This window comes from Abramis brama, assembly GCF_963993115.1.
Source record: "Abramis brama genome assembly, chromosome: 21".
NCBI classification, from domain to species: domain Eukaryota; kingdom Metazoa; phylum Chordata; class Actinopteri; order Cypriniformes; family Leuciscidae; genus Abramis; species Abramis brama.
Genome location: NC_139983.1, coordinates 23305999 through 23332375, shown reverse-complemented (window position 1 = coordinate 23332375; position 26377 = coordinate 23305999). Strand labels below are relative to the sequence as shown.

Genomic DNA, 26377 nt, shown 5'->3' with positions numbered 1-26377 from the left:
CAGCACAGAAACCTACATGGAAAATGTATTGTTACCTTTGACCCCGTCTAGCGTTCATCTGCCTCCGTCACCACCCTGCTCAGCCAGTCCTCCAGCCCAGCCTCTGCTGGAGGTTGTCAGCCCTTCGCCATCTCCTGCTATGCCAAGCACTCACGTCAAGCCTCAGGTCCTTCAACCACCATCAGTGCCTGAGCGGATAGATCCAGTGGCTCCGCCTCAGGAGGCTCCTCGCATCGCTCGGCCTGTTAACTCCACCTTGGCTCCTCCACTGTCACAATCCTCAGTCACCAGAGCACACTACATTTCCCATAATCCCTCCTGGCTCACACCTGCACACACTCACCTAATCATCACACCTGTTCGTATTCATCTCTGTGTATTTAGTTCCTCTGTTTTAAGTCTGGCACACTGTTATGCCTTTTTGTTTTATTAAATCACGTTCATATTTGTATCCAGTCTTCATCCTCATCCTGTGACATCATGTTGTTTCAAACCTGTATAACTTTCTACTGTGCATGGAACACAAAAGAACATGATGTTGGTAACTAGTTTTGGTTCCCATTGACTTCTATTGTATGGATAATGGGGACTGAAACTGTTTCGTTATCATTCTACAAAATATATTTTTTTTTTCTGTTCAGCAGAAGGAAAAAGTACAGGTTAAATAATGATAGTAATGATAATGATAATGATAATTTCATTTTTGCGGGGGGGACTATCTCTTTAAGCTATACTCAAAATTTACCAGCATGAAAATAATCACAGCTCTTAAGTGAACAAGTCCAGCATGTGCTCAATAGCAGCAGAAACAAGCTGCTGTTCCTCAGATCCACAGAGAAAGTCTTCCTACAGCTGATGGAGTTTATTGATTATTAGGCAAGTGAGCTAAGCTGCTTAAGGTCATTAGAAGCACTTAATTAAAAAGTGGTAGGACTGTCTTTGTTTACAAATATAATTGCAACTGTTTAAATGTTCCCATAGATAACAAATATTTTCAATAGGAGACTTTTGTTTGAATCATGTATAACTCTATTGTATGGTTTGCTGTCTCTTATATTTAGTAAAATTTCCTTATCTGGCAACCTGACCTCACTGCCAAGGGATCCCATAATGCTGCGAGTCCAAAAGCTCTGCACGTCACTTTATAGATGTCAAAAGGGCCCAGCGTTTGTTAGGTCTGTTGCATTCAATAGGTGTGTTTGACTTCGTCTGTGGCTGGATTTAACTGATCTGTGAGATTTCCAATGGCAGTCAAGGGAGGAGTTGAAAACGAAGATGTGAAAGCAGATACTTTCTGCTTCCTTTAGTGACGCTCGTGCAGTGTTTGCACACACAACACAGATGAAGTGGCTTAGATGCTATATTTAAATAAACAGATGTTTTCATGTAACAACAGAAACACTTCTTTCAATACTTTATGTACTGCTTAATACAGAGACTAAAGTTCAACATAAGCCTATATTATTTAAATACCATTCAAATGGGGTCTATATTTAATCATTTTTAATTTGATAAACATAAATTAACTTTGGGATTAACAGATGCCGTAGATCACATGACAGTGACAACCTAGGTTGTCCGAAATTCATTCATACTACACACATTCATAATATAATATAATACACTTTTTGTGCCATCTTTGAACATTTGTGAGTTAAATGTTTGGTTTAAAAGAGAATCAAATTAAATGCGCCTTTTACCCCGGTGCACCTTTAGCCTCGTTGTACCCAACCCAGCATAGCCCTATTTCATGTCATGATGACGAAATTATACCCAATTTCCAGATAAATTAAAAATGATGATGCTGTTATCATCAGCATATTAACACTGACGTTGAATGTTTCTCGGAACTACATCTGCTGCATAAACAGACGCCAGGGCGCTTTTGCCGTATGAGCTCCTGGACATGCGGCAGTATCAGAAGCCTTTGGAGTGGCAGCAGGTTGGTATCTGGTGATCATTGCTTCATTTACATTATTGACTTGATTTGATGGGTTTTGAAAGTGAACCTAGAAACTGTGATGAAAATTAAATTATCATTCATCTGCATGGCCAATAATTCCTTTAAACTTTTATATGTGAATAAGTGGACTATGCTAACAATCATTAACTTTAATATTTAGGTTAAAATGTAGGCTATAAGTACAATGTATGTATATATATATATATATATATATATATATATATATATATATATATATATGCTGATTATACCTAACCTTTACTTTTTGTCTATTTTTGGGACAAATTTCCATTTGGTAGCCTAATTTACCTTTGGTAATTTTTTTTAATTCTCAAAGTTTTGATTGAAATTTTTTTACATCCGACAAAAATAAGTGTAGTAAAAATGCAACATTATGTGATTAATAGGCTATAGGCTATAAAATTATAGGCTATTCACACAACAAAACCCATTCAGTTAATGACTCTACTTTTTAGCCTAATGAAACTACCGAAAAGGGGACTGCTCTGAGATGAACAGACTTTCATAAAGGTCAAAGCAAGTGCACTTTAGGCCTCTAAATATGCATGCATATTTTAAAGGGGATCAATGAAGTGAAGAATATATTCCACAAACTTGAGTGTCACACAGGTGTATCCAAATCTCATTCTCCTAGATTACTAGAAAAGCTTCTCAAGAAAGTCAAAACATATAATTAATGTCTATGCTCGGGTCTCTGTGAGTTAAAGCAGGCGTATCCAATCATACGGGTTGTTTCATTTACGCCCATATCAACTGGGTTTAAGACGCACAAAGAAGGATGCGACATTTGGCCAATGTAATGCCATCCAGTGATCAGAGTGAGCCATTGCGTCATGGACCATAATAATACTCAGACATCCCTCCATAGTGCATTCATTCAGCCCCCCTCTCTTTAATCCTTTGTCCTGCTTTCCCCTCCCGGAGTCCAGCACCTGAATGTTCAACTCTGTGCCAGGTTGCTTAGCGACGTCGAGTGGCGTTCCTGAGCCAAGAGATCCACTTGTTAAATCGAGACGTAATGTAACACTGACATCTTCCTCCAGCGACCGATCAATGATGCCAACAGGTGTTTTGTTTTTATTCGTGGCGGATATGTACGTATATGTTATTTATCAGCATTTCGGTAAATTGTTTTAGAGTGATCGAGCGTTCAAGTTCTGGACAGGAGCAGATGGCAAACTCTCATAATCTGCTTTGCTCAGAGTGGCCACGCGCTCCTTGAATTCATCATCATGCGCCGAGGTAAGAATAGTCTGTATTCAGTCTCACGTAGCCTATGGATCTCTAATGTGGCTTTTCTCCGTTAATATTTGCTTGTATTAGTTTAATGCGACACATTCCTTCTATTCATTAAAGGCGAATCAAGACGTTTAAACAATACAGCCATTGCTTTTGTTCATGGTGCGCATTATGGTGGGTTCAGGGCAGCAGGCTAATTAAGAAAGTCCAAATAAAACATTCGGGGGCTTAAACGTATGTATTCTTTTACTTAGTAGTGTACAAATAGCGTTTTCAAAAAACGTGTCAGTAGGCACAAAAGTTTGTCAGAGTACACTAAATAAAAGTCGTAAAACAGATGTCGCGGTTGCCTGAGGTAACCATAGTAACAGTTTGCTACTAGGGGGAAAAGTCAAGCTGAAATTATCACTGAATTCATTTTTTTTTTTTTTTTTTTACTTATTACAAACTATAATCACAAAAACGTAAGTGTTTTGTTTAGGTCTTAAAATTATTTGATGGGTAGATATGAAAGGGACCAAAAGACCGTGAGGAGTGAGGAGAACCTTAGCCACAGAAAGTCCTTTAAAACGTAGACCCCTTGAAAGTCTTTGTTTAACTCACACACCGAAGGCAACAATTTCCCACGGGGTTTCTTGTTTTTGCTCTTTTTCTTCATTCTGATACAAAGTCAATAAGATTGGCTCAAGCAATCTGTTCGTACAAACCAAATAGCCTACAGAAACACGCTGCAAATAAATACTCACAACGCAACCAAATATAGAAACGTGCTGCAAATACTCACAAGCACAGATCAGAATGTAAAAAAAATTTTTTTTTTTATTTTTTTTTCCAGTTGAAGCGCGTTGAGCTCTCTCGGCCACCGTATGTTCAAATACATGGCAAATAACCCGCTTTGATGGTAACGAGGTTGATCTCGCGCCCAATCATAAATCTTGTAGACTGTTACTGTGGATTTATGCGGGTTTTTTTAAAGAAAGAAGAAACTATAAACCTACCTGATTTGTTTTTCTCTTTTTTGTACATGTATGTCTTTACTGTACACCATTTTAGAAAGGTTATTATAACTCTCCTCTTTGTAATGCCACTTGAATTCATTGTAGAAAGCCATGCCCAGTGCAATTCAGATTCACCAGCAAAAGTAATTGTTAAGCTTTTCTTGCATCAAGTGGAATCCTAAGAGCCTCAGGGAGGGTGTCAGGGTATAATATTTTTCATAAATATGTTTTCACATATGATTTTGCTCTTCCTTTCTCCCTTTGGTTTTCTACAGGACTTTGACAGGCCCAAATCCTAGCTATCATGTGAAGGCTTTGGCCTCCTCTTTGACATTGTGCCATTAAGCTGCGCTGCCTTACCCAAGGCACTGGACTGTAAAAATGTCACCACCGGCATGACCATCATTACTTATTTAAGATCACTACATCAGGAAGCAACCTCAGCACCAACGACGAATTGGCTCCTTGGGCACAAAGGTGCTATGTTATTACTGTACACCCTAGGCTTTTATGCCTCCCTCAGCCTGGTTGCCCCTCAGGGCAACTTCCCCAGGCTCGAGAACATAGGGGCATATAAATCTGTCAGCACCATGCCGACAAGGGCCACATGTGGAATTCCTGAAAGGAGTACTTTCTGTCAAGTCGGCCAGGTTCAGGAGGATCTCCTCACCTGTATCCAGAAGTTCTGTATCCAAGAGTGTCCATATAGTTCCTCTACGCCAGACTACACCGACATTTTCGCCACAGATGTGAGCACGTGCTGGAAAGGTGATGCACAAGACCACCGGCCAGGTGCAGAGGCTGATTCCACCAGCTTCACCTTTCCCACCTCGAGAAGTTGTCCGGCTTCCCCCTCAACTCTAAGCTTTGGCCAAGCAAGCTCATTTACTCTAACGGTGTGGCTGAAACTCGAGCAAGACACTGTAATGTAAGTAGACACACGTCCAGAATTTTCCCTTAAGAAGATCAGAGAGGCAGTGCAAGTGTTTCTGTCACTTAGAGAGTGAATATTTTACTTAATCAACCGGATCAGTTTCAATACCTGTTCCGTTCCAGGAAAAGAATGACTTGTCAGAACACCGCTGTATGATCTAAACCCGATATGGATTAGCTCGACCGCTCGCCTTGCCAGAACTGGTTTTATTCAAAATAGCTTTTCCTGTGTAGTTGATCCCCACTCAGCTGTTGGTTGTCCTCACCTCATTTTCAGACATTTCCTCTGTTGTATCTCCACTTTGAAACCATGTTAGTACATGGAATACATTCTGTGAGGAGTCCTGCCAAGTTGAAAAAGCTATGAGTCCTGTTTGCTCTGCTCCGGCAAGACCAGCTGTGGCCAGTTTTAGATCAATGAAATGAAATTGCCACAGTGTTTCCTGAGCTCTGACAAAAAAGCATCAACTCAAAGGCCACTTTGTTTTTCCACAGCACAGAAAATGATATAGTTGAAAGTGGGTGATGGGATGAAAGGATGGAGTCAGGCAGGCTATAGAAGAAGAACAACTGTTTCAGCATTTTATATCAAGTGCAGAGCATGAAAAGAGAGAGAAAGCCACCAGCGTGTAGTGTTGAAAAATAAATAAGTGAGTCTGTGCGGTCAAGGCCCGACGCGTTCTCTCCTTGAAGTGGCGCGAGGCAGAGTCAACAGGCGTGCGTGTTTATTCTGTTCTTATAGTGAATTAATTGTCCTGTGTTTAATACCTTGCCTAAGATCCCCTTGGTAATATGACATAAAAATATACACTGCTCAGACGTAGTTTTTTGGAACACTTGCCTTACTAGACATATTGAATACTAAAACGTTGCCTTCCCTTGAGAAGCCTGGCCTAATTGCAAGTGGAGCAGGCAGCAAAGCTTGGCTATAGGTGAGATGTTTCTGACTCCGGGGCCAGCCGCAACCTGAGTACAAATGCTTTATGATTTATTGGATGCGGTGGCCTGTGTTCGTAAATGTTGCCGTTTCCCGTAAAACGTCTGTGATGGTGTTTCATATGACAGTGTATGAGGGTGTTTTTGAGTAACAAGAAAAGGCAAATGGAAAATATTGATACAACATGCATAAATGTCAGAGTGATGTTCATTTCAGATGGCAAGGAATTTCCTAGTAAAAGAGGGTTGTTGGATTTTCATAGCCGATCTTTTAATGGTGTATTGATTGTTTACTAATGTCTTTCACTGTTCTATATGAAATGTTATGAAGCGCTTAATATAAAGATGTATTATGCAATGCAAAATGTTGGATATTCTTTTATGGTGCTTGTTTTGAATACCTAAATTGGTCTCATCCAATCATTAATGTTTATTTTCCTAATGCGCAGGACTTTAATCGAAAAGAGCGCAATGGGCAGACTGGTGCTTCTGGTGACAGTCTCTGAGGAAGACATTCAGATCCACCACAGCATTCAGAGCAGACAAAACTTCTCCATAAGCATGAAGACTGCAGGTCACATTAGCATTGGCCACTGGACACACATGGCTCTACAGGTAGGCAGCATGTTTCTATTCTCTTACTCTTTCTGTGGTTATTTATATTGGAAAATAGGGCAGGACTTGATTTTATTCATCAGGATTTGTTTGGATTGCTTTTAGATAGCTGTGATGTTATTGTGGCCGTGGTTATGTTGACAAAGTGGTTTCAGAGGTGGTATATATATATACATTAAGGAACTTGATGTGATTAAGATTATTTTAATGTATTGTACTTTCAAATATATGTTGTTGAGCTGACAGTGTTGATTAATATTTTTTCTAGCACTGCAGAAAAAAATAATATAATAAGCTTAGTCAAGTGTCATGTAGTGTTGCTCTGGCAACACTAAATCACGCTCCATTCATATCTGAGGTAATTAGCTGCTGGAAAATATTGATATTAATATTGTGTCGAGAGAACCCGCAGCAGGTTCTCGCTGAACCCATGTCACAACAGATTTCCACTTTGGACAAGATGCATGAATAGAAGGCGTTAATTACAGTGGTAAACATCTGCTTTCCTGCAGCTGTGAGGGCAGGAAGGGGGAAGAGAGCAGGTCAGCCCCTCACACACCCCGCTCTGAATACATATCAACACACACACCATGCCCAGTCGCTCCTGCTTCATTCCTGTCAGAAATACTCAGCTGCTTTTGCCTCTCCTTTGTTTTCAAAAATGATCCACATCCAATGCAGCGATGCAAATATGAAGAGCACAGAAACTTGGAATTGCTGGGTCATGTTTCATTCTCGGCTTTCTAAGCCCTTTGCACAGACAAAGTACCAGTCAGCCCCATTAGGACTGGCTCTCTGGCATTGTTCAGCTTTGCGAATGGCTGCCTGTATCTCTGAGTCAGAAATGAGAGGAGAAAGAGTAGAGGATAAACTTGGCCAGCATCAGGAAACAGAGTGCTCTGTTTGTGGAGAGTATTACCTTACAATAGTAGTGATTATTATGGCTTTAAATTGCAATCGTTCAGATTATGAATAGCAGGTTGACTTCTGGGACAGAAAACATTATTATGATAATGAGATCCTTCCAACAAATTCAGAGGTAATATGTTCCCTTCCTGCGACAGCCTTGACTTGGACTATATAAGATATAGCCTATTCTCTGTGCCCATTAGGAATTTAAACTGCAGGCCGGTCACTATATTCCAGGGACAAAATTAGCCTATTTTCAGCCTTAACTCTTCATGGTGGTCTACTTGTGGAGAGCTATTACTGACATAGTCTAAGTATCTGGTTTCAGTTTTTTCCATCATGTATATGTAACTATTCAACAAAGATATAAATGCATTATGCATCTGCACCTTTACGCATCTTTTTAAAATCGATATATAGACCTTTTGACCGTGCAAAACTCTTTATTGCATTGGAATATTGTAGTCCTTACAAAAAATGTATTGTAGACATTACAGATTATGCAATTGTGTTAAAATGTATTATGTAGGCGAAAATTGGCAGAGCATGAGAACATGGCAGAGAGCCTATGATTGTAAAAAGCCTATTTATGTTGAATTTCTGTCACTTATCCTATATTGAAAGCTTAGGCTATATCCAAGGAAACCCCAGTCTGAGAAGTCTGTCTTTAAGCATAAAAAAAATCAGCATAAACTTACAAGTCGACCTCAGTGACCAATGCACTGTGTATTGACACAAATTTTACAATTCGATTTCATTTCACAAGCTTGTGATTTGATTCGATTCCATGGCAAATTTTCTCAAGGACAAAAAACTAGGGAACCCCAGTTGGTACATTAATGGTAAAGGTTAAAATTAACTAACTTTTATATGCTACTTACATTTAAATTATACATAGGGTATACATTAGGAAGGTTTTATCATATCAACTTAACAATAATAACTTTTAAATGACATTATTATGTTTTTACTTATTTTTTTTAAATATAAACATTTAAATGGTGTCTGTCATAAAAACATGACTGATTTATTCAAACATAAAATATTGAAGAACAGGTTAAGTAATATGTAATATAGTGCATAGCCTATATTTTTAGCAAAATGATCCTCTCTAGAGTAAATTTTTTTGTTGCTAACTATCGAGTTTATGGACATTTTATGGCTTTTCTGAGGTAATATGTAACATTATGAGACTGTTTCATTGCTGTCTGTCCATGGTTGAAACACTGATTGAGCGATATTACATGAGACTGCTACGGATTTCGGGATGTACTGTATCTTTCAACATACCTTCTGATGTTCATTCATGTTCATTTCATGCTGTAACTAGTAGTAAAGCAATTCACGTGCTGCTTCGCTTGAACTGAGGCGCTACATTGATCTGTCACGCCACATTAAAGAGGGCCAAAATGGTATTTCTTGTTTGGATTCCGTAATAAAATTGACAGAATATGAAAACTGAGACTTTTTTTATATTAAAAGTAACAAAGCACAAAGTTTACAGTGATTTATTGGATAGGAGGCACATTACAACATTACGTTTGGTTCATTCATCAACTGAAAACAGCATGGACTGAAAGATCGACCATCGACAATGATCGACAAAAAATGATGAATTCTTTTAATTTGAATTTGTACTAATTAATTATATCTACCACAATGTTGAGAGGTACTATACAAAATACATGTTGTCATTTCAATTTTATTTTATTGACACTATTCATATTTTTATTTTAAGCCAGTTCAACAAAGCAAAATCAAATATTTCCAAGTCAAGTACCCCTGGTTGAAAATTTAACTGGAGTGGTGACCTTCCAAAACCATCCATGCCGTTATCTTTAGATTTACTTGTTGTTTGTCTGTCATGCATCATTACCCCTTGCTTTTTCTTCCTACTTTTAATTATAATCAGGAATATAAGACTATAATATACAGGTAAGCCTGGGTTTTTAGCATAATCGCTATCACTTTACTTTCACATTCCCTCAGGGTCAGTTTGAGATTATTTGTTGTCTTTTACTCGGCTACTGTCTGCCAGTATGGTTTTGTAAAAAGCAGACCGCCAAATAATTAAGCGACCTGACAGGTAGCTGTCTTTCTGCCGTCTGTGGAGGAAGCCTCTATAGTCAAAGCAAACTCCAAGATAAAGAGAGCAGAGGAAAAAAGAAACACTCAAACGGAATACAACATTACAGCATTTAGAAAGGCTTCAGGGAAAAAGAAAAGAGGAGTTGATCTGTAGGTGCTTGTCCGTAGTCATTACTTTAAGAGGAGAGTGAGAACAGAGGAAGAGAAGCTAGAGAAGAGTGATATGCCTTTTATGCCACCTGCTCGGATGACGATGAGGAGCGACAGTGGGCTCCTGTCAGTTGTTTGTTGCACTGCTTATTGTGAGTAATTTGTCTCTCTGAAGATGTGGGCCATAATTGAGATCAAGCAAGTATTGAGTGGCTTAAGACTCGGCAGGGAGGAAAAGTACAACAGTGTTCTTTTTGTCTCTCTTTGCACGTCAGTTCAAAACCGTGAACGTATCACAGCTTAGCTGACACATGAAAAGAGTCGTCGAAGAGGGAAAGTTGAAAATGTAAATGCCAAGGAGGAGCAGTGATTACAGCAGTTCCTCCGTGTAAATCTGAATTATCATATCAATGTGTGTCAGGTACCTGTCATGACAAAACTTGCACTTATAAATGTTTCAAACTTCATTGTTCTTGCATATAAAGGTTGGGACTCTTTTGATGGAGTTCTTTGCTGGTGAAGTGGACATTATCACATCTACATCTTGTCCATTCTAGGGTATCTGTGTCACAAACATTGTTTTGTCTGCTCTAACTTTCAGATCTCGTGTTTGGTTACAATTTAAAAAGCTGCTGTGATGCCAAGTAGAGACCTTGCCTGTGTCAAACAGAACTGAGTTACTAAGCTGCTTCTTCCATTTAGAAGCTGAAATAAAACCGTAATCAGTTTCCTTTTCTATTTAGAAGCTGAAAAAAAGAAAGAAAAAAGATATAGACCTTATGTAGCCCCACCTCTTTTCAGCGCTGCGCTGGTCGCTTTTGACTTCCGGTCTGTATTTTCACAGCGATCTTGTGTATTTATGAATGAACGGCTCGTTTTAAAGTCTACTGACATTTGTTAAGACATCTGCTTTAAACATTACAATCCTCATGATAACTTTCGTTAACTTTATATTAAGTAAATCCACTTCAAAAGCGAATTACTCCTGGACAGCAATGCCATAGAAATATACAGAGCGACCGCAAAAACGGAAGTTCAAAGACAATATTCTAAAGATGGCGGCGCCCTAGTTTCTCTGGCGCATAAGGTCTATACCATTATATGAAAATAATGTCTATAATAATATGAAAGAATTGTTTTAATCGGTTGTGACAATTGTTTGTGATGTAATTTTGTATTTATTGTGCATTAGCCGCTACTTATAATATGCTGGGACGGTCAGTTGAGCAACAAGATCACAGCATATCTCAATTCTCACAAGGATGCGTTTTGTGTCCTCTCGTCCTTCCGGGTTCGTTCTTTCAAGGTCGCCTGGCAAGACCGGTCTCCACGAGAACGCAAGTCCGTTCTTTGCGTTCTTGGAATTTATATAGGCTACATCCATTTGAGTTGTTGAATAAACCGATTAATTTAAAAACAAACATCAATTCATTCACAAGTTGAACAAGTGACAATCTCTACAAGTGAGAATTGAATAATTAAATGAACAGATTCATTAAAAAACACTGATTCTTTAAAAAAGATAAACACATCCCTGTCTTTATGAGTTTGAGATTCGAATCAATCACTCAACTTGTCATGTTCACATCAACTCTTGATTGTGTGTTGCTCAGAGACCTGCAACAGTTAATTCTGCTTGACTTCATTTGCACCTTATTGAACTCAATATTATCCTCTTATTTATTGAACAGTTACAAAGCATTGAATATTATATATTCTTGAATATACAATTATGTTATATAAAAGACAGTGGACTTGATTGCACTGAGCAAACTTAGGTGTGTATACGTGTATTTTTTTTCTTCAATAAACGTGTAAAGGTGCAATGGCATTTACCGTTGTTGTGCAAATTTTCATGGGCCACATTCTGTAATCTCAATAGGAATCCACGTGATTGCAATTTGCATGAGGGCGAAAGATCTCCCCACACAGATTTCGCAATTTGGTCACACAAATTCGCCCTGTTAACCTACAGAAAGCTGCTTGGTTAGAAAGTGACTTCAAGTGTGAACTGTGCTTTATACATCACTACGCTATTGACAGCAGACAATGGACCTTTTTTTCCTGCAAAATTTTGTAAATTTGACCTCATGTTTACTTTATTTTCAAACATTCAAATAATTTTTTGTTCAAATAGCCTTAAAAATCCACATGGCACATGCCCAATAACAGTATGTTCTCCAGCTCATGGGGGAAGTGTTCTGAAACTGCGCTCTTGTGGCTGTTTATATGTTGTCTTTGGCTGTTCGAAGTTCGTGAGAATTCCACAAGTTAATGAACATTTTCACGCACAATTAGAGCTTCCACAAGGGTCTAGGCCTTGGCCGTGCCATTTCGATCGTAGAGGCTTGCACTGTGGTAGACACTCGTTCTCCGGGGACATTTGTTTTGGCCAAGAGCTGCCGAGTCTCAAGCTCTTAACCCGAATGTGCACATGCCTCATCACCCTGCATGAACTTCACCCCACCCAAAGATAAGTAGGCCAGCCAGCCTGTGGCCCAGGGCCCCTTGAGCCAGAGGACCACTAAAACCGGGGTGAGGTGGTGGGGTTGGCAAAGGGTAGCTGGCTGCCTCGAGTCAAACTATCTGTGTGAGGGAAAAAAAGATCATGCAGTATAATAAAGGCCTGTAGGCAGCTCGCTTTCACAGTATATGTTTAGTAATACAGTCTTTAACACAAATAGACTCAAAGCCCTGTTGTTGTGAGTTGTGATTGCAGCTTATTTTTCATTGCTTTTCACAATAAAACACTGAAAATCTAGAACAAAAAATGGAAAATATACATTCGAATATCATGATGTCATGATGTTTATCTTTACAGATAAAGGTGTGCTGTGAATAAACTTTGTCGAAGCGCAGAAGTCAGTCTGAAGCAGAGGAGACATCAGCACTGCTATCAGGCTGCCCTCTGGCTCTGGCAGGCGAGCTGGCAGCGGGTCAGCTGACCTTTCAGAGCTTCTCGTGCCACCCAGAGTGATGGAGACTGATTGGCAGCGCAAGTGAAGGTGAAACAAGGTGGATGGAGGCAAGGAGTGCTTCCACCTTTCCCCAGCTCACTGTCTACGGGCACCGGAGGCCATGAGTGGTGAATAAATCACCCCAAAGTGTTGACAGGAAATTAGAGTCTTTGCTGCTGTAAGCTCCTGGAGTTGACTTCTTCAGGACATGGGCGGCACTTCTCGCAGTGCTTATGAATATACTGGTTTTAAATTAAGTGTCGTATCGAAAGGAAAATACACTGGGCTTTTGAGAACCGCCAGCAATGACGAACAGAGCATTGTTTAATCTGGTCCGTCGAGGCGTTTATATGTGTTTCAGCGCATCAATGTCAGACGGAATTAAACGCTCACCCAGAGATAGGCTTTCCTTGGCAAGTTTTCTCAGGAGTCTTTATTCAGATTAAAGTCAGAGAAGATCAGCGGCGGATGGATATAAATCAAAAAGGGCAATGCTGAGTGGCAGAGCTCCCTGCGAAACTGGTAATGGCCATAAGTCGATATGCGGAATTTCACTGTATATTATGTCTCTCAGACCAGGCGTGAGTAACAATGACAGACGGGCGTACGGCCACGGGGCGAGTGCCATCCCGGAAATCGTCCGTGTTGATCAGACAGATCAAATGCATTGTGTGGCCGCAACGGAGTCCTGTAATCTGTCATAGCTGCGGGGTCGCGGCTCTTTGCAGATGTGGCGGAGCTGATTACGTCTCCTCTGTTTAGCTGCCGCTGCCCTTCTGCCTGGTTAGCATGTGTTTATTGCTAGTGAAAGGCACGAGAGGGATGGGTAGAAGAAAAAATGAAGTGTACAGTCCTGGATCTGAAGCCTGTCAGGAGATGGATGGGTAGCTCGTGGCACGCTGCCCCTCCATCCACAATCTGTAAAGTGTACAGCAAAGTCATATGAACACACCAGCACTCAGTGCACTACATAAATAAGGCCGGACGGCAATAAGTCAGGCGCTAAAATGCGCCTGTATGTTAAACATTTCCGGCATTTCTAAATAAACGGCAATTCATCAAACAGAAAACATCACATATGCACGACATTGGCTCAATTATATATTTCATCTTTGGAGGTAATAAATAATGAGAGGCTACATGAAATGTGGGCTGGGTTATTTTACTTTGATGGTTGTTCAGGACTGGTAATCTTGCAAGTGAATGATGTATGTGCTCACTTACTTGGTCTGATTTTCAATTCCATAAAGGTTATATCAACATTTTAACTGCTTTAACATCCCATGATTTTGAAGGGCTATAATGCATTATATATATGACACATTTGAACAAACTCCTAATCCTACATATTACATTTCAACTCGAACCAGGAGTTTGTTCACACGAGTCAAATGAGGTCAAGTAATCAGAATAAGCAATATAGTAATGGCGATGCTTGCCTTAGACACTGGCATAAATGTATATTTATTGGTCTGCTGGTGGATTGTCTTAAACCTTACCTTTTATTATGGCTTCTCAGAGCATTTTGTGCAACTACTTTGTGCATTAGCAGTATAGCCATAGATTTGCATAATGTTTCTATTACTTTTAGAGGCAGACACAAGTAAGAGAAAAGGGGGATAATAGGAAAAATCTCTTTTGGAAAATCACTTTTACAGCAGATATTGCTCTTTCCATTGTTGCATTGAAGCTACATTGAATTCACCCTCCTCGCTCACTGGTGAGAGAGCATGTTTGATTAATATCCTTAATGACAACCGGATCAATTAGGAACATTTGCACTTGTAAATTGCTTGTAAATGTCATGTTTTCAAGAAACAGTCTACTTGAAATCATTATCTTGATATAAAAAGAATGTAACTCACCACAAATCTAGGTATTCCTGCATCACTAATTTTCCCAGCAGGAAGATTATTTAATGATGCTGTAAAAACAAACAGCTTCCAGTAAAACAATTATGCCATATGTTTACAGACAGTGGGGTTTATGAATATTTACTAATTTCCTAGTTTAAAATGTCAAAGTTGCAGTCGTATCCATTGCACACTCTGTTCTGCAATGCGTAGTCACTGCTTGAGCATTTGGTAATCAGACTTAGTATTTTATGCTACTAGCCTAATCATTACGGTGTCAATATGGAACAAACAAAAATATGAAAGGAACAATAAATAAATAAACGCTTATCTGCTGCTATTTTCTGCCTGGGTCCTCAGCATACATTTTTTTTGTTTCATTTTTTACTGACACATAACTCTAACTGTAGAAACTATACTAATAATACATTGTATTGAAAACCTAGTTAGTTAAAATAATTCCTATTCCTTTCAGACACAGTAAACTGTGTCAAAAAAAAAATCTCATGATATGCTTTCTGTGTAAAGCATATCCTCTCAAGAGTTATTACCTTTATTAAAAGCCCTGACACATTGCCTTATATATTTCTGACTTCTCCAGCACCACAGAGACAATTTTCTTTTCTTAAATAAACTGTCATGCTAGTCTTAATATATTGTTGCCATCCTCACAGCAGGAGAAAGAAGGCTGATATAAAACATGTATATGTGAGATTGGTAATTGTATCTTTAGTGTACTTGAGTAGAACAAATGTTTCTCTCTCATGGCTGTGTTAATGTGATAAAGCTGAAATTGGCTTTTCATCAGTTTTCTTCGCGCTGTAATGGTGGACAGTGAAGAGAAGCCCTGGCATCAATAGCAACGCTGCACACTTCCTGTCTGTGCTAGTTATATTTCACATCACTACACTGGCCCCTCGGTGCATTATGAAACATGTGATAATGTAACAAATTACAAATATGAAAACATTTTTGCTTCATTTAAATGATAAGAATCACAGGGAGGCCTTGCTATAAGCCATAAATAAAACATCTCACATGTTTGCGGTTATGTATGTGTGAGTGTGTATGAGGTGGCGGGAGAGAGTGTGCATTCAGATAGAAGGGCAGGGCTCCGGCAGGTATCAGCGTTAAAAGAGGAGGATTGCTCGCGCTGATACCCTCATCCAGAGTGGAATATTTCTAGAGGCCCTGACAGCTCCTCCAGTGCCGAAATGGAAAGGGCTTTATCATGGAATGGTTTGTCACTCACGCTGCTGCAGACGACTTGGCGTTCAGGTTAAGCTTGTATCTAGCCCTGCTTTATGGTCCAAGCCCAAAGATCACAACATTGTTTTTGGTGTGAATTATGAAATCACTGATATAAAAAGCCCCCAGTTAGATTTTCGAAAGATTGTGCCCTGTTGTTTTCCCTGTTGGCTAAATTGTCTTTCTTTAACACATGAAAAGGGTTTTAAGTATTTCATAAATCTCATGTCAGACGGTCTGCTTCAGTTTAAAGAGGTTATATTTTATTATTATTTTTCCCCCCAGATTTTTCCATCTTTCTTCCTGATATTTTTTGCTTTCATTTAAACCATTGGAGGCAAATCTTATGGGCTGCGAGTTTGCTGTTGAGTCTAATATAAAGTGTAATAATCTGTTTCCTTCTCATGACTTCATGGTCTAAAGGGTTGAACCCATTCAACGAGCAGTTTTTGCAAGTTTCAGTCTTTCTCTTCAAATTATAAAGAATGATTAGCTTGCCTTTTCCATTATGTGATCCCTTTAAAGACCTTGTTGTGCAGAATTACTGTTTCTTAATGTCAGCTAGTGATAAAGTTACACATTTGGCTCTGTGTTTTTGGGGTGTTGTTGTATCTTAGCATTGTCGTTTCCCACAGAGTTTACACTGTACATTTTAGTACTTTTTCCACCATTTCCAATATTGTTTTTGTGCCTACTTTACGTAAAACCACAATTCTTCAGGAATAAATAATTGTTAGTTTCAGCAGCAGTTTCTGTCTGCTGCTAGTTGGACCTTTGCTAAATAGCCATTGTTATATAAATAATGGTATAAATTTGTTGCACATTCTGGTAAATCCCTGTGCAGATTAAATATCCCTTTTTCAATTTGAAAGCAGAGAGGAGCTTTTAAGATGTCAGCACCTGCTGATTAGTACGTTACTAAGAGCTCCAAAGAACGTCCAGTTATTAATCTGCTGTAGAGCTGAAACCACCTCCACACCAGTTTGATCTCATAAGGCAGCGTTCCAGACAGGTCAGACCAGTGACCAAACTCACACTACAAACACACACTTTGCACATGCATTCTAACAAAACATGAGCTAACTTAGTGATTGACTTTGGACACAAATAGTTCAAAACAGAAAGGACTTTTGTTCTCCACCTTTAAAATAAACATGCTGGGGTTGATAATGACATAATGATCAGCTCATAAAAATGGGCAAAATAAATAAATAAAATAAACTCAGAAGAGCAGTGTATGTGGCTTTTTAATACCATATTCATATATCATGGTTTTTACACATTTTTCCAAGACATTTAAAAGACACATTGGGATAAAAAGCCACATACTGTACTGTAACATGAAGCATTACCTTGATTCCCTTGACAAAAAGCCAATAGGATTTTTTCATTGGCTTTTGGATTATTGCAGAAAATTAGCTATTTGAGCAACTAAATATAATGACATTTACATGTTTTGTTGATCAAGATAATCTTCACAAAATAACACAACTTTTATGAATTTTGAAGCCTTAATACAATTTCCAGAAGTAAAAAGCTAAAGTTAGGCTAGATGCATTACACCATGGATGCACAACTTCAACGTAGGCACCGCTAAGCTTCCAAAAAAATATTACATTTTTCTTTCAAATCTACAAGTTGGAAAGTTTTTGCTAGAGCACAAAGAAAACAACGAAGTGTTAGTGAGTAGATGAGTTTTCCTGTTTTGCGTGATTGCGTTTAATGTCTCAGACAACCTCTGTACCATTTAAGGCGGGCATACACTGCGATTTCTGTGCGATTTCAGCAAGGTTACCTACTCACACTGAACAAGTAGATCTCATGCGATGTAAAGCCAAAGCTCACGATTTATGTGCTCTGAACGTGCACTCACACTATACAGTCCGAACGTCGAGCTGCGACTTGACTGCTCACACTATACGTGTGAAATATGTGCGATAAACCCCCGTGCCGGGTTGCGCCAATAGACCATATCGTGTATCCAGAGATATTGTCAAAACAAGCATCATCATCAGCTATTAATATCAAGAGGATTTAGCATTTCCAATTCATGTATTAAATTATTATTAGTATTACTGTATTATTATCATTTATGTATTATTATAAATTGATAATATTATACATAATTATTATTATCATTTATGTATTATTATTATGTATTTATGTATTTATGTATTATATTTATGTATTATTATAAACTGATAATTGACAATACATTTATGTATTATTATAATTGATAATATGTATTATTATCAATTATCATTATTAGGGAAGGCCTACTTTTATTATTAAATTGATAATTAATTTGCCACACAATAATTTCACAGCGCATCACTGCATAACCTATACGCTGCAAGGATAGTAATAAAAGATTAGATAGAAGCTTGCTTACTCATTGAAAATTATCTAAAAACAATTAGGTCGAACTGGAGGTAAGCAACAGCAATTTGCAGCTAGTTTGATAGCTATAGAACTTAAAGATCTCCCTCTTTTGGTTTTCTTTTTTGCTGCATGCAATGAGGGAAAAACACTTAGTTTTAGGCAATCGGTTCGTAGCTCTGCTTCTACTGTGCGATGTAGTCACAAAGAGCGACCAAAATGCCAGAAATTCATCCGACCATTCTCGGATGGTCGCCTGTCGGGAGAGGTTACTCTTTTCTCCCTGTACACTGTATGACAAACGATGCACGACAAACGACTCACAACATTTCAGGCCTGACCCGAAAATGAGTCGCACGAGTCAGAATTCGGCTCAAAATCGGACGAAAATTCCAGCCTCTTGTAAGCAACCGCCTTTTTCAAGACTTTTAGAAGTGTAAAAAAATTATGAGTGGGGTATTACTTTGTTTTATGTTGTGGAATAAAATGTGAAAATATATTGAATTAACCACAGACCTTATTTTAGGCATTTAACCAAAAACCCATTTAGAACAACTAAAGTAATGCACAAATTAAGCATTGAAACTGCAAATGAAATGTGACAAGAAGAAGGAGGGCCCCTCATTCCTAATTGAAATGGTATAGTCCAATTTCCTGCTGGAGTGAATGCAGGTGGAGCCAGAATACAAGCAGCCATGTTTGGCTGGTTAGCATAGCACCTTAGCCCCTACTGCTAGATGCTGTAACAACACCATGTGACAGCAAAAACACCTTTTTCTGTTCAAAAATTTGCTATTATTGTGTTCTTAGAACATTTGTTTTACATTCAAATATGTTTCATTATGTTATAAGAGATTTTATCAGTGCCTAATTTATAAGAGTACAAAATGAACTTGAATGTAATATTTTTCCCTGTCTGCTGTCTTGGACATCACAGCTTAAGGATATCACTAGCAAAGGGCTCGGGACTGTGCACATTCTTGTGGTGCCATCAGCCAATCAGCATCGCCATGAGGTCAGGAATGGGAATGCTAATGAATTGATGTCTCCAGGCATTTTAGGCCTCCTTGGATCATAAGCTGAATGTTGTAGTCTGTGTGTTGCTTGATGACATTAATCTTGATTGTCAGTTTTATTTGGTTTTATTTCACATTCATCTGAAAAATTGCTCAATATTATCTTTTTTATTTATTTGTTTATTGAATGGTTGCATAAAACCGTGTGCTTTTTGGGCTGAATCACAACCATCTTATAGGTGCAATATCAGCTTAAATATTTTGTCATAAACACTTTGATGCTACGGTTGAAAAAATACCCTCATTATTGTCCCAAAGCAACAGTTACTAGAATGGAAGGGGAAAAAAGGCAACAATGGAAGTACCAGAGCTCTTTCAAGAGTCTGCAGGGCTAGTAAATGGGATGAAGCACTTCAAGATTAATTTACATCACTATGACGTTGCTTCAGATCTCAGCAGCAAGTCATTGGCCGGTTAGAGATTTCAAGAATAGCCTCTCTACAGTTTTCAATCAGTGGCCATGAAAGAGAGCAGCTTAAGCATCCTCCAGTCTAACGCTTTAGTTTACTTATTTCCATGCACCTTTTTTAAAAGGAGATTGTGAAAGAACATGCAAATATGAATATGATGAAGGGGCATTTTCTGAGAAAGAGTATCCACAATCATCAGCCATAGAAAACATATACATATAAACATATAAATATACATACATGTATACATACATTATATGTATACATTACATATAAATATACTACATTTGGAAATACTTAACTATTTTTAGCAATATATTTCAGTATTGAATGAAATGTTTATTTATAATCAGCATTGCACTCATTCTTCTTCTTCCTGATGAATCCATAGATGCATGACACAAGTGTGAGCTTGTTCCTGAATGGTCTAGAGGAGGATGGCACAGCTTTGGACACACAAACCCTAGCAGGACCTGTTGATGACATCACCTCAGAGAGTGCTCTGTGGATCGGTAGAAGTTCTAATGGTAATGATTTCTGTACTTCTACATCTTTCAGTTTTTAATATGCACATTTATATATTTGATTTGAATTAGCTTTTTTTTTCAAAGCTGTAACTATCCTCGTCCAACGGTATTTCTCCTCAGAATCACACAGTTTCCTATCACTCAATCTGAGTGCAGAAAAGGACACACTAATTTGCAGACATGTTACATTTTTCCATTATAGAAATATTCATAAGCCTGCAACTAATCATAGTTGGAGTTTATATAGGTCAGGGGTGACCATATGGCAACAAATAATCTCCTCATAAATGAGATGAGATGGGATTTCTGTAATACCCCCAGGGAATGAAATACACACACACACACACACACACACACACACACACACACACACACACGCACACACACGCGCACACACACGCGCACACACATTTTGAATACACATCCACAAATAGTATAGACTTGCTAAAGTTTCTTTAAGTTCACTCTGCTGTCATTCTAATCTAAGCTCAACATTGTTGTGTTTGTTAGTGCAAAAATGACAATAATTTTGACCAAATCTCTTAGAGGGCATAAAAAATTGGTTACCACTGCTATTAGTTTCTCTCGTTTCCTAAATGGCACAGAAGAACAAGGAAGCAACACACTGCATATAGTCTTCAAAGAGAGCATGCCTCATTTACTGTCAAACATGCACACACAGAACAGCTTCACATGAAAGTTGCAGTCTGTGTAATCCATTTTGCACACATTATAAACTCTACATCCCAAGCCCAGGGGTCTGAAATGCTTGTTTGATTCATGTAGAACTCATGTGGACAAAGCATGGAAGGATTTCTTATAAGATTTAAAGTCCAATGCTGGGTTCAGACAAACATGATGCCATTTGAAACTTTTGACCAGAGCATAAAAATACAAATTTGACCAAGTAAGGTGAGAAAAAGAGACTTCTTTCAAGAACATAAATGATCTCAGACCCCAAAATTTGTATTTCTTGTCTTTTCAAATTTATGTCTATTCGATCATGTCATTTAATATTGAATAATCTCTCTTCTGGTGTACAGACTGGTTTATTAAGTCATCGTTCTCTGAATGAAATGCGTTTATCATTATATATAAATGTTAAATTTTTCTTTGGCTTGGCATGTCTTGTCTTGCGTTTTCATATATGCATACAAGCTTCTTTAATTCATGTTTTTATGAATAAAATGTGCTATTTAAATACAGCAACAATATCTCGTATAAAACACAGACTCAGCACACAAAGATGAAAAGATTTCAGGGCAAACATCCATATAACATCTCAAACAGAGCCAGTTATTAGAACAAAAGGAATTATATCTTATCTGGTGATGTAGATGGACCCACACGTTTAGGCTTGGATCTATGCCGCCCATCCTGCCGGTGGGATTAATGCTCACAGAGAACTGTAAATAAGCATAATAGATCCCACCATGCAGCAAGTGTCTCTTTAACTCAAATAAAGACACAGATAAGGTAATCCACTAGTTGCTATGGATCCTGCAGACCGTCTTCAATAGCGGCCATTGACTTTCCTTTCTTTTTCTCCCCAGGGTCAAATCAATTCATTGGAAGGATGCAGGATTTTAGATTTTATCCAAAGACATTAACCAACAGGTAAGCATAAGGTCACAGGACATTAACATCAGATGCTGAAGCAAAACCAGTTTAGAAACACGGATATGAACAATTTTAAATCATGCATTTCTGTATTTCAGAGAGATTGAAGAGGTGTACGCTGGGCAATTCCCTCAACTACACACCCAGTCCACATGCCGCTGCCCCGCCAGCCACCCCAGAGTGCATCCCTTAGTGGAGAGGTACTGCATCCCCAATGCAGCCAATGATACCACCCATAACAAAGTGCTCCGCCTAAACCAGGACGCCCACCCACTGCATTACATCAATGACAATGACATCGGAACCACCTGGATCTCCTCCATCTTTCCCACTTTAGAGCTGCTGGACAAAGGAATAACCATCACTATAGATCTGGAGAATGGACAGTACCAGGTACATACCCACCAATAAGTGGCTTGTTGGGAATGTTGTTCCAGGACCAACAAAAATGGCCTGAAAATCCCTACTTCGTTCATGCTGTGCATTTAGAAGAGTATTTATTAGGATTTATAGTTTATCTTGATATTAATATAGTTTACAGAGCATCAAGAGTGAAAACACTATATGCTTTAAAGTTAGTTTAACTTGATATTAGTTTACTTTACAAAGAATCAAGAAACCATATGGTTTGAAGCAGTGGTTCTCAACCTTTCTGACTCAATTTGTCCAAGACAATATTCGAAAACCCTAATTTCTAAGCTGATATGGACCTGAAGTAGTCATGTAATAAAAATATGTCAGTTTAATGTTACACGTCTTTATTTTTAGCAGGGTTTTTTTTAGTATTGCAGAGGCCCCCTAGTGGGCCCAGGGCCTTGGTTGATAACAACTGATTTAAAGTAAGTTTCAACCCTGCCACTGTCTATTTGTGTGGCTGCTTTTTCAAATCCAGACACTGGGTAGCGTCTTTTCCATTTGAATACACTAAAGCCGACCTAAAGTCCTTTGTGTGTGTCTGAGTGAGTCGCTCAGTCATCCATGTGGCTAAGCCAAGCCGAGCAGAGAGTCCAGCTGTAAAGAAGTAGAGGATTTATGCAGCTCTGCCTCAGTCTCCTCTCAATACCAGATAAAACACACCACCACACAGACTTTGAAGTGTCCACTTAGTCAAAGCTGCAACCAGTTTCTCGACAAACTCCTCAAAATGAAGCCACAGAGGGAGAGAGGGAAGAGTAAAGCGGTGCTTCAAGCTGTTCTTCAAAGCGCCAGCGTGCTTTAGGAGGCAGCAGAGCATTGACTGTTGCTGTGCAGATAATAGATAATCCATTGCTGTTTAGTATTTCATGCATATTTCACCCTCTGTCAATTTTGCATGCTTCCTTTACAGGTTTTCTACGTGATTCTCCAATTCCTCAACGCTCAGCCCGAAGCAGTCCGCATTCAAAGGAAGACGATCAGGAACTCAGAATGGAAGGACTGGCAGTTCCTGGCCAAGAACTGCAGCTACTTTGGGATGGAGGATAATGGGCCTTTGGATCGTCCTGATTCTGTAAACTGTCTACAGTTGCCCAGGTACTGTATACACACACACACACACACATGCGCTCTATATGTCCGTTAGTCCATCCACAGGCGCTTCTGAATCTGATAACAGTCCTTGAACAAATGATTCCTGCCAGGTAAGCTGTATCAAAGTGGGTTGAGACAAGTTCCCACTTTGATAAAAGCAGTGGATTGTCATTTAGTGGGAGTCTAGAAGCTTTTGGAGGATCTAGGAGGAGAATAGGGAGGAAAATGCTGCTCTTGGCTGCGGTCCAGGCTGCACACATCTGATCTCGGCTGTCCTTGGCTGCAATCAAGACAGCAGAGAGACTTAGCTGTTATGGACCACACAAGCACCTGGTTTCACATGCATACAGAGAAAATGAGGACAGTTATTTTAATGGGCTCGGGCTGAGAGGGTTATAGTAACTATTTATGATGATAAACTGCAGTTCATGTGTCTTCATTGATGATACATATACAGAAACATGCATAATTGACCCTCACAAAATCATTAGTGAAAGTCATATTGAAATCATGCGATTAAGTAGCTACTTCACAAAGAATGACATAAATAAAGATATTTTGTTTGTAGTAATGTGTTACTTTACTAGTTACTTGAAAAAAGTAAATTAAAATTACCCTCAACACTGGCAGTTCGTCGCCTTCTCCTCATACTGTGTGTGGTGCTTTGAGCAATGTTCTTGAGGAGTGTACTTTGAGTTCTAGTAATTCTTCCTACAGTCATTTGATATCTGAAAAGCAATATTGAAGCACATACCATCAGTGGTTCTCAACCAGGGGGCCAGGCCCACTTGCTCCTAAACTTCTAAGTGTGCCGCAGAATTGCTTTATGAATTCATTAATTATTATTCATAAAATAATGAAACTCTAAATGCTCTAAAGTACTAAAAGAAAACACAAAAAATCTATATGTAAACTAAAAAAATCTTCTCCACTCAATAACTGTTTTTTTCTTTTCTTGAATCACTTTATGAATCATGGTTAATTACTTTAATATATCAATACTCCCAGTTTCTGTTAATTTAAATAAAAAGTTTGAAAACAACTATATGGGAAGGACAATGGAAGGCTTTAGAGTAAAAAAGGTTGAGAACCACTGATCTACATAACATCACACTACATTTTAAGTTAGGCTAGCTCATGATAAATCTGTTTATAATGCAGCCTATGCATCTTGCTTAGTTTGGTTCTACTGACCAGATGTTTCACTACTTTACTTGTCTGAATATTTACATTATTTACAAACAATATCTTAGACCCAGTGACTTAAGGGTCTGCACTTAGATTTTTAAGACATGTCACATCAGAGTATGTGGGGAGAGAGAGACACAGAGAGCAAAGGTAGATGAGAAGAGAGAGAGAGAGAGAGAGAGAGAGAGAGAGAGAGATTGTGACAAAATACTTTCTTCACACAGGTTTGTCCTGGATAAGTCTACCAGCATTAGGGCTGGAACGTGCAGAAGCGCTCTGTGGATCTTTCTTGAGAGTGAATAATGCAGCAGGGGCTATACCTGTCCTGCCCCTGGAAAGACTTTGAGAACTCTCTCATTCACCCTATTTATTCCTGCCCTTTAAGAAATCACCCTTTCAAACCCAAACTATATTTTAAATCTGTATTAGTGAAATTTCCTCTTAGTAGTTCTGAGATGCAAAGGAAAGACCTTTGCTTTTCCAATTTCTTTGATGTTTGTTCATTTCAGTAGCTTGTGACATGTTTCATTTTCAAACTGACAACGTGTTACACTGCTATGTCAAAACTTGAAGTTCTCGGTCTCTTTCAATCACTCACACATTCAAAGCTTTAGACGCAGGATTTTTATTATTTTTTCTTTCTTTTGTAAGTCAGTAGGATAATATAGGTTACATTTTCTGTTTGTAACAATTTAAAGGGTTTAGTTCACCCAAGAATGAAAATTGTCATCATTTACACATCCACATTCCTGCAAGGCTTACTTTCTACCAAGGGGAAATGCTGAAGAATTACGCTGGACTCTCTTTTACTTATGACTAAAGTCATTTAAAAGCACCAAAAATGCTAAAAATCATTTCCAGTTTTTTGTGATTATGGGATGTTTTGTTTTGTTTTTGTTTTTTGCAATTAGCAGTGTTTGCTTGAAAATATATTAGAGCTTGACATAACTTTAAAATTCATATTCATTATAGAAATTTCTATGACTTTTCTAGGTCTGGAAATCACACTTTAAAAATTCCCTCATATAAAGGATCTAGGTTTTCCAAGACCGGGGAAACAAATTAAAATGAACAATATGTCGTCATTTGTAGCTGTTTTAGGTTATTTTAAAGCTTGTTTTGTTCTAAGAAGCTTGTTTAGCTTCTAGTTGATTTATAGCATCAAATAAACATGAATGAACATCAGAATGAATGTTGACGGAAAGACGTCAGTACACACCGTTTTTCAAGTTCAAATTCACCAGTGTTAATCTCTCCTGACTGCTTTGTCGGACAAAAATGGCGGATTTGGTGGATGGCGGATTATGATTGGTCAGGTTGCCTGTCAATCAAACTCCCTGTGAAGGGTGAATTGCAAACTAAATTGATTTTTTTTTTTTTTTTTTTTGTCTTTTGTTTCAGTGACATACCATACTCCCGCGGAAATATCACCTTCAGCATGCTAACACCCGAGCCAAACCTGCGACCGGACTACAACGACTTCTACAACAGTGCCGCCCTACAAGAGTTTGTGAGAGCCACACATGTGAGAATCCTTTTCCACGGCCAGTACCACACTCAAGAGGCAACGGTTCCTTTCCGCCATCGCTACTATGCCGTGGACGAGATCACCATCAGCGGCAGGTTCGAGACCAGCAGCATTCTGACACCTGCCAACCCCAATCAAGCATCACCTGACACAATCTCCCCTTTTCGCCCCATGATTAACGCTTCCAGTAACAAAATTTGACATACATTTGTGGATTTTGTTTTAATTTG

At 38.6% G+C, this 26377-nt stretch overlaps 1 protein-coding gene across 1 annotated transcript in view; it reads left to right on the top strand.

The window, feature by feature from the left end:
- The first annotated feature begins 2946 nt into the window (after positions 1-2946).
- Positions 2947-26377, top strand: part of ush2a (Usher syndrome 2A (autosomal recessive, mild)) — a 208666-nt gene continuing 185235 nt past the window's right edge. The window contains exons 1-8 of the mRNA XM_084096104.1: positions 2947-3226; positions 4497-5149; positions 6540-6705; positions 20167-20302; positions 21856-21919; positions 22021-22315; positions 23250-23434; positions 26021-26242. Of these exons, the coding sequence (XP_083952230.1) occupies positions 4617-5149; positions 6540-6705; positions 20167-20302; positions 21856-21919; positions 22021-22315; positions 23250-23434; positions 26021-26242 (1601 nt within the window). The 5' untranslated portion in view covers positions 2947-3226; positions 4497-4616. The remainder of the gene's footprint in view (positions 3227-4496; positions 5150-6539; positions 6706-20166; positions 20303-21855; positions 21920-22020; positions 22316-23249; positions 23435-26020; positions 26243-26377) is intronic.